This window comes from Penicillium argentinense (assembly GCF_028826775.1).
Source record: "Penicillium argentinense strain IBT 30761 chromosome Unknown utg000001l_segment0_segment0, whole genome shotgun sequence".
In the NCBI taxonomy this organism is placed as follows: domain Eukaryota; kingdom Fungi; phylum Ascomycota; class Eurotiomycetes; order Eurotiales; family Aspergillaceae; genus Penicillium; species Penicillium argentinense.
The window spans coordinates 2,393,697-2,408,982 of record NW_026622660.1 but is presented as its reverse complement, the minus strand read 5'-3'; the positions used below and the strand labels follow the sequence as shown (position 1 = coordinate 2,408,982).

Genomic DNA, 15,286 nt, shown 5'->3' with positions numbered 1-15,286 from the left:
CCGATTATCCCAGGCTCAGTGTCCTGCAGGGTATATAGGGTATATACTCGTACATGTGAGCTGTGCCACTCCGCTTATACTGGACCCCATTTGGCGGTATCAGCCACCATTATGTAACCGGCGATGCGCTTCCCGCCGCGACGCGTCCGGCCATCCTTCGCGGTGCCACTACTCCTCTCCCCCCGGTCGTTTCCTGTGTCCGCACCGCTGCGGTATGCTTCTGTGAGCGGAACAGGTTGATGGGCGCTCATTTGCGGGGACAAGAGGGCCCAACCCCTGCGAACGCCTGTGCCCGACATGACCGTGGCGGTGGGGTGCGACTCGGCGATGCATTTGCCATCTATTCGATTGTTGCGTCCGCACCCAACTGGTCCAGCATCCAGCTTGGGGCGGAAACCCTTGCGGATTTGAACACGTCCCTGTCCGCCATCCAACGTCGACTTCCCATCCTGACTACGTTGCAGGCAGGCTCACCGGAGCTGGTGTCGCTGCCATGTCCTTCCCGTCAGCATGAACGACCGGAGGAGAATGTTCCCTGGTTCCTCATAAACGCAGCTGCATCCTCGCAACACTGCTTGCTGGGGCAACATAATGCCCTCGAAACCATGCTGATGGTTCTCCAGCGACCGTGGTGTGTCCTCGAGCTTTGTTGTTGCGACACGGACACGGTGACCGCTGCCCACGCGTTTGCGCTCATCGCTACTTGTATCGACCGAGCAAAGTATCAGCCGGCCGTGCGACTATTATCGTATGAGATGGCGAGGAGAGACAGCCGCCTCGACATGCCAAGGACTGGACCCGGGCCACCCGCGCATTCTGGACAAGGGCGGTGTTTTCCAAGCCAAGCCTGGTCCGATGCAGTGGCAGTGTATGCCGAGCTATCACACAGCCGTTTGCGATCTCATAGCTCGTTCTGGATGGGGCTGGTCTGTACCTGCGCCGTTCTTCTCAGGATGAGGTTTTCCGATGTGGCCCTGATGCTGCAAAATGACTCTCAGGGCCCAGCTTTCCCAGCCAGGAACTGGACAGTTCGAAGATGGGCAGAGTCTCTGAACGGCTTTGACGATGCTCGTACTACGCCAAAGGCAAGTTGGGACCGTCCCCGACAGGGGTATCTACCGGATTGTGGGCGCGAAACCCAACCACCGCGGGCCTTCCGGGAGCCCGGTCACAATCCTCTCATTCACCGCCATGATCCAGGTGTGGCTGGACGATCACATATCACTAGATCAAGTCTTCTTCATCTCTACGCTCTCTTTTTGCAAATAACCGTCGAGGCTGTTGGCTGATCATGGACTTCGTGAGATATACATAGCGAATACTACTAAGATACGAACGTGGAGTTAGCATTTACCATCGATTTAATAAATACCAGTATCTGATACTTGCACACTGTAAATAGGATCACATTACAAATGGACGACGGAGTTTAAGAGAGCAGCGTACATCATTGGGCATACTAAGGCTGGATACACCATTGACTGCATGTACAGTCGATATGAAAGATGCGGCCTGCGCAAGTGACGTCAGCGCGGGGAGGACGGGGGAATCTCCGGTTGCGCACATCGCAACGTCTATGCAGTGATCTGCGCAGAGATCGAGATCAACGCACTCAACAGGCGGTGGATATGTCCCAAAGCCCTGGACTGATCACAGAACGCCCTTCGCCACGCACTACTGTCGTATGGACATACACAAAGAGCGGCAGCTGGCCCTCGTATGGCGATGCGTACTTACTTGTCCACTTCTCCGAATTGGAGACGGGAGAAATCTCGGCAATCCACCCGGACTCCCCCAATTTTCCCAACTCGGTCGAGACCCCTCGGTTTTTCGAATTCCTGCTGGGCAATGGAATCATGATTTTGGCGAGTTCTCTGCGCTCGGTACTGAGGAATCTACAGGACTAGCATAAGGCCCCTGTCGCGAAGGCCCTGTGGTCCCCCCTTCGATGCGTACTGCTCGGTGATCGCCCAGCACGCCGAATCCCCTAATCGGCGACATCGAGGGCCCATGCTTGGATTCTCCATGGCTGGCCAATCCTTGGGAAGTGGCCCAGTTCCCGGTGGAGATGCCGGTTTTCTCCAATTCGGGTTTTTCTTCACTATAAACTAGGCCTGGTCTCACGCCCTGCGCGACCCACGGTCTTCTATAAAGCCTGAAGACGCATTCAACAGTGCTAGGCATCCGAACGCTGCGCGGCCTAGATGACTGATCCTTCGCCCCCGAAACGTGGGCTCGTCGTCCCCATGGAGAAAGATGGATCCGACTTCCTGTCCCAAGAGATTGAGTCGCTTTATCTGGAGTTGGAAACGCCACTGCCCACGCCGAGTATCACGCTGCCCCCGGGTCCTGGCCAAACCGCGCCGCCAGAGCCCCCAAATCTAGAGAAATACACGTCTCCTTTTCTATGGCCCCGATGGCGGAAGTCGCTCATGACATATATTTCGTGCGCGGTTACCGCGCTGGCCGGTTACTCCGCCGGTGAGGTGAGCCCGGCCTCGGAAGAGCTGTGCGAAGAATGGGGCATCAGCTCAGTGGTATATAATCTGAGTATTACTGTGTTTTGCATCGGTTTCGCCCTGGCTCCAATGGTATTGGCGCCGTTTTCAGAGATTAATGGGCGAAGACCCATCTTCGTTGCGAGTGGTGTTTTGTTTGTGGGTAGGTGATTGAGTCATTCCTTTGCAATGGACCCAGATGCCCAATGCTGACTGGACATCAAACAGTCTGCTTGATCGCGTGTGGTGGAACCCATTTGTTTGCTGGACTACTCGTTGCCCGTTTCTTTCAGGGCGTCGGCGGATGTATGTACTATCCTGATCCCCCCCGCACCTCTAGTCCCGGCGGAATACCCGAGCAGCCACTGATTGATGTTTTCCCCCAGCAACCTTCTCCACCATGGTTGGCGGCGTAATCAGTGATATTTACCACTCGGAGGACCGAAACACCCCAATGGCTCTCTTCTCAGGCTCCGCTTTATTCGGAACTGGTCTAGCACCCCTGCTGGCTGGGGTGGTGGTAACGCATACCTCTTGGCGCTGGATTTACTACTCACATGCGATTGTCTCGGCGGCTTTTGTGGCCATCATCTTTTTCTTTTTCAAGGAAACGCGTGGCAGTGTCCTGCTGAGTCGGAAAGCCAATGCTTTGAATACATATTATGAAAAGCTCGAGAAGGCCGGTCATTACGGCGTGATTGTTCCAAGTGACGATGAAGGCGGAACCACCATCAAGCGAATTCGATGGAAGGTAAAGAGCGACGAGCAGCGAGCTTCTTTGGCTACGATGATTCAAATATCTCTTTACCGGCCGTTTCGTGAGTCCTCTCCTATGCGAAAAAGTCGCAGACTTCGCCATAATACTAACGAAATTGCTAGACATGCTCGTCACCGAGCCAGTTGTCTTCTTTTTCTCACTTTGGGTGTCCTTCAGCTGGGCTACCCTCTATCTCCAGTTCAGCTCCGTGCCGCTTGTCTTCCGTACAAATCACGGCTTCAACGTTGAGCAGACAGGTGCTGTTTTTACCGGTAAGCTATCAGTTTCGTTCTTTTGGGCACATTTCTACGGGGCTTGGGTACACAACTAACACTCTGCTATAGCGATGTGCGTTGGCGTGGTGCTCATCACCATCATCAGCATATCGCAAGAAAAAATTGCGATGCGATTCGGCAAGCTCTCATCTTCCGCCGAGGGACGTCTTTATTTTGTCTGTGTTGAATCTATCTTGTTGCCGATCGGCCTCTTCTGGTTTGGATGGACATCGTTTCCCTCCGTACACTGGATTGTTCCATCCATAGCCGTGGGATGTGCAACGATGGGTATTTTCTCCATCTATCTCGCCACGTTTAACTACTTGGCCGATACATACCACCGCTACGCTAGTTCTGCGATCGCGGCTCAGTCATGCTGTATGTTTTGCGGATATTTACCGTATTGACTACTAAAGCATTCCACTAATACTTTCTCAGGCCGAAATCTGCTTGGCGGTGTTTTCCCCCTGGTGACAACTGCCATGTTCACCAACCTCGGCTATCCTGGAGCCTCGAGCTTGCTCGGCGCCATTGTAAGTGTTTTTTTCACCCCTTCATTGCTCAGTCAGACTGTTAATCGTACTTTCAGGGTGCCGTACTAACACTTGTCCCCTGGGTGCTGGCGTTCTATGGACCGCGCATTCGGGCCAAGAGCAAGATGGCATCTGTGAGTTCATTTGTTTCACTAGCCTACGGGCTTTGGTATGAACATTGCGCTTGCTAACACAGAATTAGGAACTTGCCCATTAATTCACGATGTCCTCACGCTTCAGCATATTTAAATAGCGGCATCTATAAAACTCAAAAGAATATAGACCTCATTTAATAGATTATCGGACCCTGCGTCGTTCCAAAAGTGCCGTTGTCCAAATCTAATTTACATAAAGCAGAGAAAATTCAACAACATGTCAGCACTTACGTTTGCTGTTCAAGGTAGCGCTACTTTACTCCAAAAAATAAACGATTATTTAAATTATATCTTTATTAGACCTACATATTGTAGTGGGGAGACCCCCTCCCCTACTACATGGGTGCCATCCAGACTATGTGACATAGCCGGCAGTATACAGTGGCCGGATAGCTAGTTCTAGAATACACCTTCTTACACCTCCCCGACCTGACCCCTACATTTGGGCTTCTCGCTGTTTCCTGATTGCTACGCGTGTGTTTTGTGGTGGTTTTTCTGCTGAATCGACCCGCACGTCTCAGCGCGTGCAGCCATCGAGCGTTCCCCTCTTCAATATGTACCTCACACTGATACACCATCAAACAAAAGAAAAAAATACCTCAGTAGCAGAAGCAGACCAGAAACATTGGACTCCTTAGAGTTATGTGTCTTTACTTTGACTCGTTCATATCCGTGCTCCATTTTTTTTGCCACAGTGTAATCGAATAGAACCTCTACCAACCACTAGGGAGCTCCAGGTTATGAGGGTCGTAGGTCACCGTGCGCCCTCTTTTATACTCATCCGGACCCCATTGATCAGCACCACGAAATCCCTCAGGGAAAGGGTCTCCTGGGTTCATTCCAACTTGTTTTAGACTGTGAATCCAAGCACGGCCCGTGACACTCGGCAAAATTGCCTCGTATTTGTCTACCATCGTCTTGCCCCGGATGCGACCATATAGTCTGGTACCGATGATACTCTGGCAGCTCAACGTCTCCTTTGAGATGTCTCCTCGTGCATATAAAACAGCTAGACGAGCAAATACCGCAGTCCCAGATGGACTACGGTCTAAGCGTCCTGGAGAGATGACAGCTGCCATGTTGGTCTTTTTGCGAGTGTTGGAACCCGAGTTATCACGATCCACTCGATCCGTGAAGACCACAGTGCTCACACCATGGAGATCTGCCTGAACAGGATGAACAAAGTCGTGTAGCTCTCGGAGTGCGTTTTTGATACGTTCGCCAATTTCAATCATTTTCTGGCCATTTCCATCATGAATACTGACGCCCACAGAATCGGCATCAACAAAAGCACATATCACGCCACCGTAGGCAACATCAATAGAGATTTGGCCGAGACCATATAGGTCAAGCTCATAGTCCAGTCCAAACACAAATGATGGGATGCCATGAACAGTGACAGCCTGGCACTTCGGAATATTGAAGCCATTGCTGGACTCTCTCTTCAAATTCACATCGACATCCACCGCACCGGCAATCGTGTCAAAAGTAAATCTTGTAGTAGGAATTTTTAGCCGATCAATCTCTGCATCGGGTCCGTTAACTATGACATGTGCAGCGGCAATCATACTAGACACAGACACGGGGACATACTCGTCGTTTTTGGCAAACAGCAAACCACACTTGGCACCAAGGCTACATGGCGGAAGCAGAAAGACAGCGTTTAGGCCACAACGACCTCGTGGCTCGTTTAGTAGTTGATCTCGCCGCCATTCATGGTGGCTCATGAACTCAATCTGCTTATGTAGCATTGTCTGGCCTCGGACATGCGGGATGCCACCCACAACAACGTCGCACGCTTCACCTTCGGCATGACAAGCTACTACCGACATAGTATTCTCAGTGACATAGTCATCGAAAAGGACCGGATCTATGGAAGAAAAAGTCGGAGTGGGGGAAGGCGATTTGTCGTAGTGAGAATATTCATCTTCATTGTATCTTCTGCGGTCGCCTTGTTTGTCCGTGTGAGGAGTGTCTTGGGGATCATTGCCGCGCCGTGAACGCTCATGTGAGGATCTTCTGGAGCTACGATCAAATGGATCGTAATACCAGCGCTTTGAGTATGTCATGGCGTTAACAGTGAAGGGATGTTGTTATATCAGACTGCGATTATTGATTGATTTTGAGAGGAAGTGGGAGATGCCAGTCGATGCTATTAACACTTCATAAGCAGTGGGAATGTGCTTTTATACAAGTATCTACTGTGCAGTAATAAAAAGGCAGAAACAAAGAGGTTTGTGTCTCGAGTGTCTTGTTTTTATGCCCGTGAAGGAGTGTCGGATAGAACAATGGGATGTTCTTTGAAACAAAGAAATGGATGACAAGAGCCTGCAATTGAAAGAGGATAAAGATAGTAGGATTTCAATACGTCGATAATATCTGAATCCTCTGGCACCCTTTACCTGGCTTTATTAGATGCTAACTGAAAAAAAAAAAAGAAGAAGAAAATAGGATATGCCACAATTTTGACATTAACAGAGGCTATTTCCACTATCTTATTATTCCTTTAACATCTCATGATCCATTTGTCAGTAGTCATGTACCCCACCATCTACGTGATCAAATATTCTGAGAGTGTGAGATGTACAGGATGATCGTGAACGGGTGAGAAGCAGGTGGTATTGGCTGTCTGCTGCTATCTTCTTCTGCTATCTTCTGCTATCTGAGAGAGAGAGAAGAGGAAGGAAGAGAGAGCGTGGGAAGTGAGAGAAGAGGTACAGAGTCAGGTGACTGTGGTGACAAAGTGAGTACCTGATGTATGTACGCTCAGATTCAGTCCCCCACTCCATTCACGAGATCCGTCTCTCTATTGCCTCGAGACTCGAGGAAAAGAAAAGTGCAAAGGGCAAATGATGGATGAGTAGTGAAAATAAGTCAGTTTTGTTGATTGATAGAACTGTACAACAATCTGGTGGAAATTTAACATCTTACGAAGATTGCATTCCTAGTGTAGCCTTCGTTAAAGGCCGTAGCAAAGAGAGGGGTATATTGTGCAAGAAGTAAAATATCTCATGGCATCCAAAAGTCACGCTGATGTGTATCACGGTATCGAGGGCAAGCTTCCGAAAAATTCGTTATCCCAAGGCTCGATGACGCCAGGATTAAGGCCGTCGAACCAGCCGCCTAGATCCAAAGGCTGCATTTGTGAGCAAATGTATTGATCATTGTTCGAGAGTGAAGATTATGACATACTGTGAAATCGCCCAGGTCCGCGGATAGAAGGGAGGGGAGATCGAAATCATTTGATACACCGGAAACAGGCGTCGTCTGTATGGGCATCATTGGGGTCTGCGAAAGAAAAATGTCAGAAGATTGATGACAATCGAATGTCATTCAGAATTAATTTACCTGGCCAGCCTGATGGTCAGCAGCGACGAGGGCATCGGCGTACGAAACCCCATTCAACAGTATTCGGCACACTCGGACTGCCTTTTTGGAAGACGCTTCCACATTCGCCATCGGGTCTTCACCCTTGATACGCGATTTGACAGAAGCCAATATGATGCTCAGGAAGAAATAGGGTTTGCATCCCTTGCCACTGGGACCAATGCGTCGGCCAAAGTCATGCACGGTACGTTCAACAGCCTGCAACATCACACTTTGCTGAGATTGTACCATACTCATTAGCACGCTAGAGTTCACACCGTCCAGAGTTGTCCCAATGGACTGGCTCATCTCTTGCGCCTGAAGCGAGAGCTCCACACAGACTGTAATTGCAGCATGGAAGATCTCATCCCGGAACATGCCACTGCTTAATTGTGTGATGTGTGGGTACGTCATCGTTTCGGGAGAGTTTGAAAGTTCCATTTGTGACAGCATCTCCAAAGAAGCTTCTAGGCAGACCTTGCGCGAGTATGAGCATTTTGGAAGACGCGCTACACTGAGAGAAAACGGGCGGTGCAAGGCAAGAAGAAATTTGCGCATCATGAATAGATGAAGTGATTGGGCAAATCGATGCCGTGCGGTGTCGCTGGAGTTTGTTGCCGGTGCATTTTCATCGAATAAGGCAGACGCATACTTGGTCGACCGCAAAAGATCTTCCCCCATGCGCAGGGCATCATCGTATGATAAGTCAAATTTCAGCGTGTTGATCCTCTTTGCAATGCGATACCGCAGCGATAGAGTTTTCGCAAGCAGTGCCTGGTAGAAGTTTTGACTTGTTGTTTTTGTGGCCGATATGGTTGGGGCTTGTTCCATATCCTCAGACATCTCATTATCATCCCAGTTGGATGGGGCGTCGCAATCGCACTCATCCAAGTCCACAGATGGAGGTACCCCGCGATCGAGGGAGATCTTGAGATCTATCTCCACAATGGTCATCCAAAGCCTTCGTCGTAACTCACTCCAGTAGGGCTTCATGGCCTTTCGAAAACGAAATGGATCACGGTGGAGTCCCATTGTCATAGCAGACCGGATCAGGGACCCAGAGGAGGCCCATGCCACATCGCCATCGCCGGCAACTCCCAGACGGGCCACGAGGAGAAGGCATTGAGTTTGGATCATCCTCAAGTCAATATCCGGACTGACAAAAGTACAAGAAATGTAGGATTGCACCGCCATGATCCATTTCATTGCGGGTTTCTGATAAGAGTCCCTATCGTCCTGTTCCAACGAAGGCACGTAGAAGCAGCTTCCCGCTGCCATTACCGCCAGCAATTGCGCAACAAAAGCTGAATCGGCCTTTTTATCGACTGCCCAGTACTCACCATACTGTCGCAAGAAGGTAGGAACATGCAGGATACGAAGGGTCGTCTCAAATGTATCCAAATATAACCGAAGTAGCTCATCTGCCACTTCTCGCGGAGGCACCATCTCGTCCAATTTGAAAGCTTGTTCTCGAAACGCACGCTGATGATCTTGGCTCTCCCGCGACCATAGTTCACACTTAAACTTTTTCATATCTGTGTACTCTGCATCCTTGACGTTGTTGCGGCCGCGCCGCAGAAAGGACCCAATGTCTTGGAACTATTCAGAATTAGCAAAAGGAATGCTCGAAAATGTGATGGTGGAGAACTCAAATGACGCGAGGGAGGCCACCTACGAACGAAACAGTGGTGGTGTAATGGCTTCGGCCGAAGTATCGAGTCTTACCCTTTTTGCCCCGAAAACTGCCATCGGGCAAGAAGCGCACTCGATCATCGACACCAGCCGCATCTAGGCTGCCCTGCGACATTGTCCCTTCAGAGAAAACATCGGATATCGAGGTTTCAGGCGTCTGGAAGACATTGGATTTGCCGAGGGCGTTCTCTAGGGTCCGGAGCCGGTGTCGGAGCTCATGCAGCTCGTCCGGATGACTGCGTTTCGACACGCGACTAGAGCTTGACTTTGGACCTAGTTTTGCGTCGAATACGAACATGCCCCCGGAGCCTCGCGACTGCTCGTCGGAAGCACTAGATAGGCGCATGCGTGAGACCGGCGGTGACATGGGGTGCGAGGGATGCGAGGCTGTTCCTGGCTGAGGACCGACAAAGGCGCAAGATTCCGCGGTCTTGGAGCGAATACACTGGCCACATGGCAGCGAACGATCGCACTTGAGCTTACGTCGCCGGCATTCGGTGCACGACAGTGGGGGCCGGCGGCGTCGCTGCACCGTTCGCGTGGCGTCTCCTGTCTCCACGTCGGGCGATAATTCATGATCATCGGTCATTTTGTATCACCGGAAGCTATTCGAATCATTCGTTGATCACTGGTGGCCTCCTCTGATTCGCAGTCCGAGTCGAGGTTCGTGGGTGAGTCGTGGCTCAATTTTCGCACTTCCCAGCCTTGCAGCAGAATACTGTTGTTGAACAGCCAAAAGAAGCTGACCACAAGGAGAAAAATCAATGATAACCAGGGAGTGAAGGAGGGAGAAATGCGTAGATCCTGCTCCATGGCCAAAAGGCTCGTAGTTGCAGCTCTCGGAGATAAGGGGGCAGTTGCCTCAGTGGGCGGATCGGAGTTGCCATATACGGTAACTCCGCCAAGCCCCGGTCCTGCCCGATCGAGCCCTCAGACGACCCAATGGGGAACTAGGGCTGCATCTGATAAGAATAAGCATATATTTCGGTTCAAAGGACCCCGGCGATGACATTGTTGCAGGGCCATGGGATTCGGGGATGCACAGCGAGATCCTTCGTGGTGGATGGACAAGACCATGTCCCCGCAGCGGCGAATGCCGACTGGAAGGGGAGCCTGTTGCCAGATCATACCCTAGATATCGTCCTCAATTGAGAGTGCCCCGCGTTGCTGCAAAGATAACATTAGTTACGGTATCCACGTTCAGAGTAACTACAATTGATATCACTAATGAGGCAGTTGCCGCCGAAAAATTCGACGAGGTCACTTGATTGTGTCTGCCTGGGATTCCCCGTGAAATGCCGCCGGCATTTTGCCCGTTATTCCCGAAGCTCGGACTTCCTTGCTTCATTTATCTTGCCCTTTCCACCTTTTTTGCATCCGACTCGCTCTCCTTCCCTCTCTTGGCCAACCGTTAGGAATTGCTGCAAGGATGGCGTCGGACACCCAATCGGGTACTAAATCCCCGTGGGCCCATGTTCTAGAAGAACTGGGTCTGGCCACTATGTGGTGCTCCTCCCGCGATGTCAAGTTCCTCTGCGCCCAGCGATTCGTGCGTCTGTTTGCTTACGGTGGCTCGACCCTGGTGCTGGCCTCGTACTTATCGGCCATCGGCATTACAGATGACCGGATCGGCTTGTTCATGACCCTGACTTTGATCGGGGATGTGGTGATCAGCTTTTTCCTAACCCTTTTCGCCGATGCGATGGGACGCCGAGCGGTTCTCTCTCTCGGCTCTATCTTGATGGCTGGCAGCGGTGTCGTGTTTGCCCTCTTCGGGAACTACTGGATTCTTCTGGCCGCCGCTGTTTTTGGTGTCATCAGCCCTAGGTAAGCATTTTCACATATTGTTCATTCTGATCGCGAAGCGCAAACCTGGCTGACCTGTGTGCAGTGGAAATGAAATTGGGCCTTTCCGTGCCGTGGAGGAATCCACATTGGCACATCTCACTCCAAAGGAGCAGCTAAGCGATGTTTTTGCGTGGTACTCATTGGTGGGAACAGCAGGAACCGCTCTGGGCCAGCTAGTGTGTGGCTGGACCATTAGCTCGTTGCAGTCCCTGCACGGCTGGGCTTTTATCCCATCTTGTCGTATCATCTTCTTCGTCTACGCAGGTGTTGGGCTGCTCAAACTTCTTCTCACTCTAGTCTTGAGTCGCGAAATGGAAGCCGTTTCCGAAGAAGAGGCTCACAAGCGACAGCAGCAGCAGCAACAGGCAGACGAGACACGTCCTTTGCTTGCGGAATCTCGTTCAAACGAGCAGCCGGCAACCCCGAACAGCAGAAAATCACTCTTTGCATCTCTTGACCAAGACTTGTGGTCGCTGGTAATTCGGCTGTTCATCCTGTTCGGACTGGATGCGTTCGCTTCAGGATTGGCTTCCCTGTATGTCTCTTTTCTTTTCTCCTTTTCTGCTCGGTCTCAATTTCTAATCCTTCTAGCTCTTGGATGACGTACTTCTTCCGTCGAAAGTTCAGCCTTCCAGAGGGTGAACTCGGCACGATCTTCTTTGTCACCAGTACCATTGCCGCGGCCTCAATGTTGGTGGCTTCGTCAATTGCGAAGCGCATCGGCAATGTCAAGGTATGCAAAGTATTCTCAGCGTCCTCTGTTTTCCGACTGACAAAAGCCCCAGACAATGGTCTTTACGCATCTACCCTCCGCCATCTGCTTGTCGCTTATCTCTGTGCCCAACAACCTTCCATTGGCACTGACATTCCTTGTCCTGAGGGCATGCTCCCAAAACATGGATGTAGCCCCTCGCTCGGCATTCCTTGCCGCAGCTCTCCCCTTCCGACAGACGCACTGCCATCATGGGTGCGGTAAACGTTGTCAAGACCACCACCCAAAGCCTTGGTCCTCTTCTCACCGGTATTCTGGCCCGTAACAATCTATTCGGGGTGTCATTCATCATTGCAGGTTGCCTCAAGGTCATATATGATCTTGGTATGCTGTTTAGCTTTGGTGGAAAGGAAGCTGCAAGCAGGAAGCTGACCACACAAGAAAATGAGGAAGAGACTCGGTAAAAACTCCCCTATTTCTACAGTATTGAGACAAAATTGGCGTTGTGACATATCAGATCATGTATCTATACGCCTTGGCATTAAACTTGACGCAGTAAGAAAGAGAAATAAGATGTGGGTACAATGTAATGTCGACTGCTGTACATTTTTCCTGCGAAACCGTGAAATGGGGATTCCTGCGGGGGTTATCATAGCCCCGTCTTGCTCTATTCATCGTAAATTCGTTTTCGATAAGATGGTGGTTCGGTTACAGCTCGGGTATCTTTTGGTCTCCTCGGCAGATGATTGTCCTCGACTGACGCACGTTTGATCTCCGAGAGTTCGGTCACTATTGGCTCTTCTTCCGTCACCTCCGTCACCTCCGTCGTATCGCCATTCGATGATCTGCGAACTTCTCGCGACAACCCGTATCTCAAAGACAAACTAAGCATGGAGTTCACGACGGGGTCTTCCGCTAGGGACCAAGTTTTCCACCACGCCCCAGCGATAGAGCCAGCCATGTGAAGTCCTCGTTCGAGCAAGAGACAACAGAACTTTTGGCACCACAGAAACTTATCCCATCGCCGGAGATGTATATATGGCTTGAAGATATGAGGCATTGCAGCCACAACAGCCATCACTCCCCACACCTTCACCGTGTCCTGGAGAAAAAAGGTTATGGAGCGGCAAAACTCATCCGCATAAAACTCGATCAGCAGGTATTCGGCATGCGAAGTGGGATCAATGGGAAAAGTGCCATGGGTGTGAGAAAGAACAAGAATATTAGCTTGGTAGATCAGCGACTGCACAATTATCAACGCCATCCAAAAGAACATGTGAAATCTGGCACAGTCAAGTGAGTTAAAGCCGTACGGGATGCCGAACAAGTGTGTCGATGGAGGTAAATGGTGGCATTTCAATTCGGCATTAACATATGGCTGCCCTCCGATAGCTTCCTTATGGCTGGAGTACCAAGCCATGATGCTTTCTTTTTGCGAATAGCAGTCTTGGAGGAGAGTCTGACAGACCTCGTGGTCCGAGTGATCGGTCTCTTCCACTGAAGCTACCAGTCCGGAAAGATTCACAAAGAGTTCAAACAGTTCATCAAATGGTTTGTGGTGACCGAGATGTATCAAGTATTGTAGCTCATCTTTAGGAGCTCGCATGACAGTTGTCGCGAAGATCTAAGAACACATTTAGTGGATGATGACACACGCAGAGAAAACCGCGCATCGCTATGAACGTTCTGGCTTACAATTCCTTTCCTCATTTGATTCGAGATCACGACCATCAAAGGATTGTTCGGGTCCTTCACTAGGCTCTGCTGTAGGAATGCATTGTGCGTTTGGAAATCCGAGGCCCAGACGTCGAACCCGTGAGGGAAATAATGACTCTAAGCCAGTCGCCATCAGGTCTGCCCCTTCCAACCGATGATAGGCACTCTTACCTCAAGAATTTTCAGAATAAACCCTGCGCATACAAGATCGTGAATGGGTATGCTTTGATGGGACACGCGCGATAGAAGCTGCAGCGTATTTTTATAGAGCTGGACCCCATAGCGAGCCATCCGATCGTCCCGATTGTGTCTGCCGAGATACGTACAGGACAGCGCGGCCAGGGCACTCTCCGAGATGCCAAACCTGTCGGGATTCCCGCCTGTCTTCTCGAGAAGGACGGACGAGTTCAAGAAGAGCCAGTGCGTTTGATCTACGTTCGCCGGCGCATTTCTGTCGAGTGGGAAATATCCACCGAGAAATAATGAGAACAGCTGCGTGCGGATCTCTGGGCCAGCTCTGACCGGTCGCGACATGGCTACCGCATGACTTCGGCCCGTGGAGCGGTCTCGGATGGCATGCCCCGTCTCCTGGCGGGAAACCGCCGTCTGGTGGACAAAGACTAGCGTTTTCTCGTACCCGGGGCAAGACAGGCCCCGTTTGATACACCTGGTGCATTCTGGCCGGGTGAGGTCGCACTAGACAGGATCAGTGTGGATACTGGGTCAGCAGGCTGCTTCGCACTGACCTTTATTTTCCGCGTTTTGCACGTCTGGCAGCCTGCAGATTTCCACGGGATGCCGCCCATCTTCCGGGCATAGCGCCTTTGCTGGGCTCGCTCGAACAGCTCAGAGCCCGGGGAGGTATCGCCTCGACAGGGATGGAGAATTGGACGAAGAACTGCGACTAGGGTGCCTCTGCTGGAGAGCGAGGGTTTCAACAGGGAAGTTGGAGCTACGGCAAGAGAGCGCCCCCACCCGCTCCGCATCAATCGTTTACCCGCGCGGATCATCCGAGGTTCCGCCGGCACTTACGACCACGCTCTCTTGCTTCAAGCCACACCCCCGGACCTTAGCATTTTCAGATGTCTACCGGTACTTCAGGCTACATGTCGTGATGGGCGAGTTAAAAAACCGATTCCTGCTGTTTATTTTGAATTCGGTACCACGTTTGATCAAGGTTCTAATGTCTTCCCGATCGGAGCCATGCGGAATATAGAAACAGTGATTTCCAGAAATCAACAAAACAGGCAGGAAAACAGAAAATAAATTGGAGACATGCAAAGAATACAGGATGGATCGAAATCAGTTTCACCACGTACAGAGATTCTTTCTCGAATCCTCTTCCGAAACACCCTAATTCATTTCTGACTTGGCTCGGTTTCAAGTAACTATTGTAGTGGGGAGACCCCCCCCCCCCTACTACATGGGTGCCATCCAGACTGTGTGACATAGCCGGCAGTATACAGTGGCCGGATCGCTAGTTCTAGAATACACCTTCTCGCTATTTCCTGATTGCTACGCGCGTGTTTTGTGGTGGTTTTTCTGCTGAATCGACCCGCACGTCTCAGCGCGTGCTGCCATCGAGCGTTCCCCTCTTCATATGGTGACCGACGCAGGGGGAATTGTTTTTCCGGGTGGCTGAACACGCAGATAATCAACACGACGGGCGCAGAGTGTGGAAATCGCGAGAAACGGCGAAAGGAAAGTTGTGTGCAGGGTGGGCAACCGCGTTAA

General features: G+C 51.0%; 6 protein-coding genes across 6 annotated transcripts; 3 read left to right on the top strand and 3 right to left on the bottom strand.

The window, feature by feature from the left end:
• Positions 1-239: 239 nt before the first annotated feature.
• On the top strand, positions 240-1,907 carry N7532_000857 (uncharacterized protein; the record flags this gene model as incomplete). Its single annotated transcript, XM_056613361.1, has 2 exons — positions 240-748; positions 1,595-1,907. 2 exons carry the CDS (start codon positions 240-242, stop codon positions 1,905-1,907), a joined length of 822 nt encoding a protein of 273 aa, XP_056480585.1.
• A 297-nt stretch (positions 1,908-2,204) lies between these two features.
• N7532_000856 (MFS transporter) lies at positions 2,205-4,280 on the top strand (the record flags this gene model as incomplete). Its single annotated transcript, XM_056613360.1, has 8 exons — positions 2,205-2,661; positions 2,727-2,804; positions 2,885-3,316; positions 3,378-3,527; positions 3,600-3,908; positions 3,969-4,063; positions 4,120-4,197; positions 4,266-4,280. 8 exons carry the CDS (start codon positions 2,205-2,207, stop codon positions 4,278-4,280), a joined length of 1,614 nt encoding a protein of 537 aa, XP_056480584.1.
• Positions 4,281-4,931: 651 nt separating this feature from the next.
• On the bottom strand, positions 4,932-6,050 carry N7532_000855 (proline racemase family; the record flags this gene model as incomplete). The annotated part of the gene is made up of 1 exon (XM_056613359.1): positions 4,932-6,050. The coding sequence occupies one exon, from the start codon at positions 6,048-6,050 to the stop codon at positions 4,932-4,934; it is 1,119 nt and encodes a 372-aa protein (XP_056480583.1).
• Positions 6,051-7,258: 1,208 nt separating this feature from the next.
• On the bottom strand, positions 7,259-9,865 carry N7532_000854 (uncharacterized protein; the record flags this gene model as incomplete). The annotated part of the gene is made up of 4 exons (XM_056613358.1): positions 7,259-7,354; positions 7,411-7,506; positions 7,567-9,183; positions 9,260-9,865. 4 exons carry the CDS (start codon positions 9,863-9,865, stop codon positions 7,259-7,261), a joined length of 2,415 nt encoding a protein of 804 aa, XP_056480582.1.
• Positions 9,866-10,705: 840 nt separating this feature from the next.
• Positions 10,706-12,300, top strand: N7532_000853 (MFS transporter; the record flags this gene model as incomplete). Its single annotated transcript, XM_056613357.1, has 4 exons — positions 10,706-11,103; positions 11,168-11,659; positions 11,716-11,857; positions 12,031-12,300. 4 exons carry the CDS (start codon positions 10,706-10,708, stop codon positions 12,298-12,300), a joined length of 1,302 nt encoding a protein of 433 aa, XP_056480581.1.
• A 203-nt stretch (positions 12,301-12,503) lies between these two features.
• On the bottom strand, positions 12,504-14,358 carry N7532_000852 (Zn(II)2Cys6 transcription factor domain-containing protein; the record flags this gene model as incomplete). The annotated part of the gene is made up of 4 exons (XM_056613356.1): positions 12,504-13,460; positions 13,532-13,669; positions 13,724-14,248; positions 14,299-14,358. 4 exons carry the CDS (start codon positions 14,356-14,358, stop codon positions 12,504-12,506), a joined length of 1,680 nt encoding a protein of 559 aa, XP_056480580.1.
• Between the last annotated feature and the right edge of the window lie 928 nt (positions 14,359-15,286).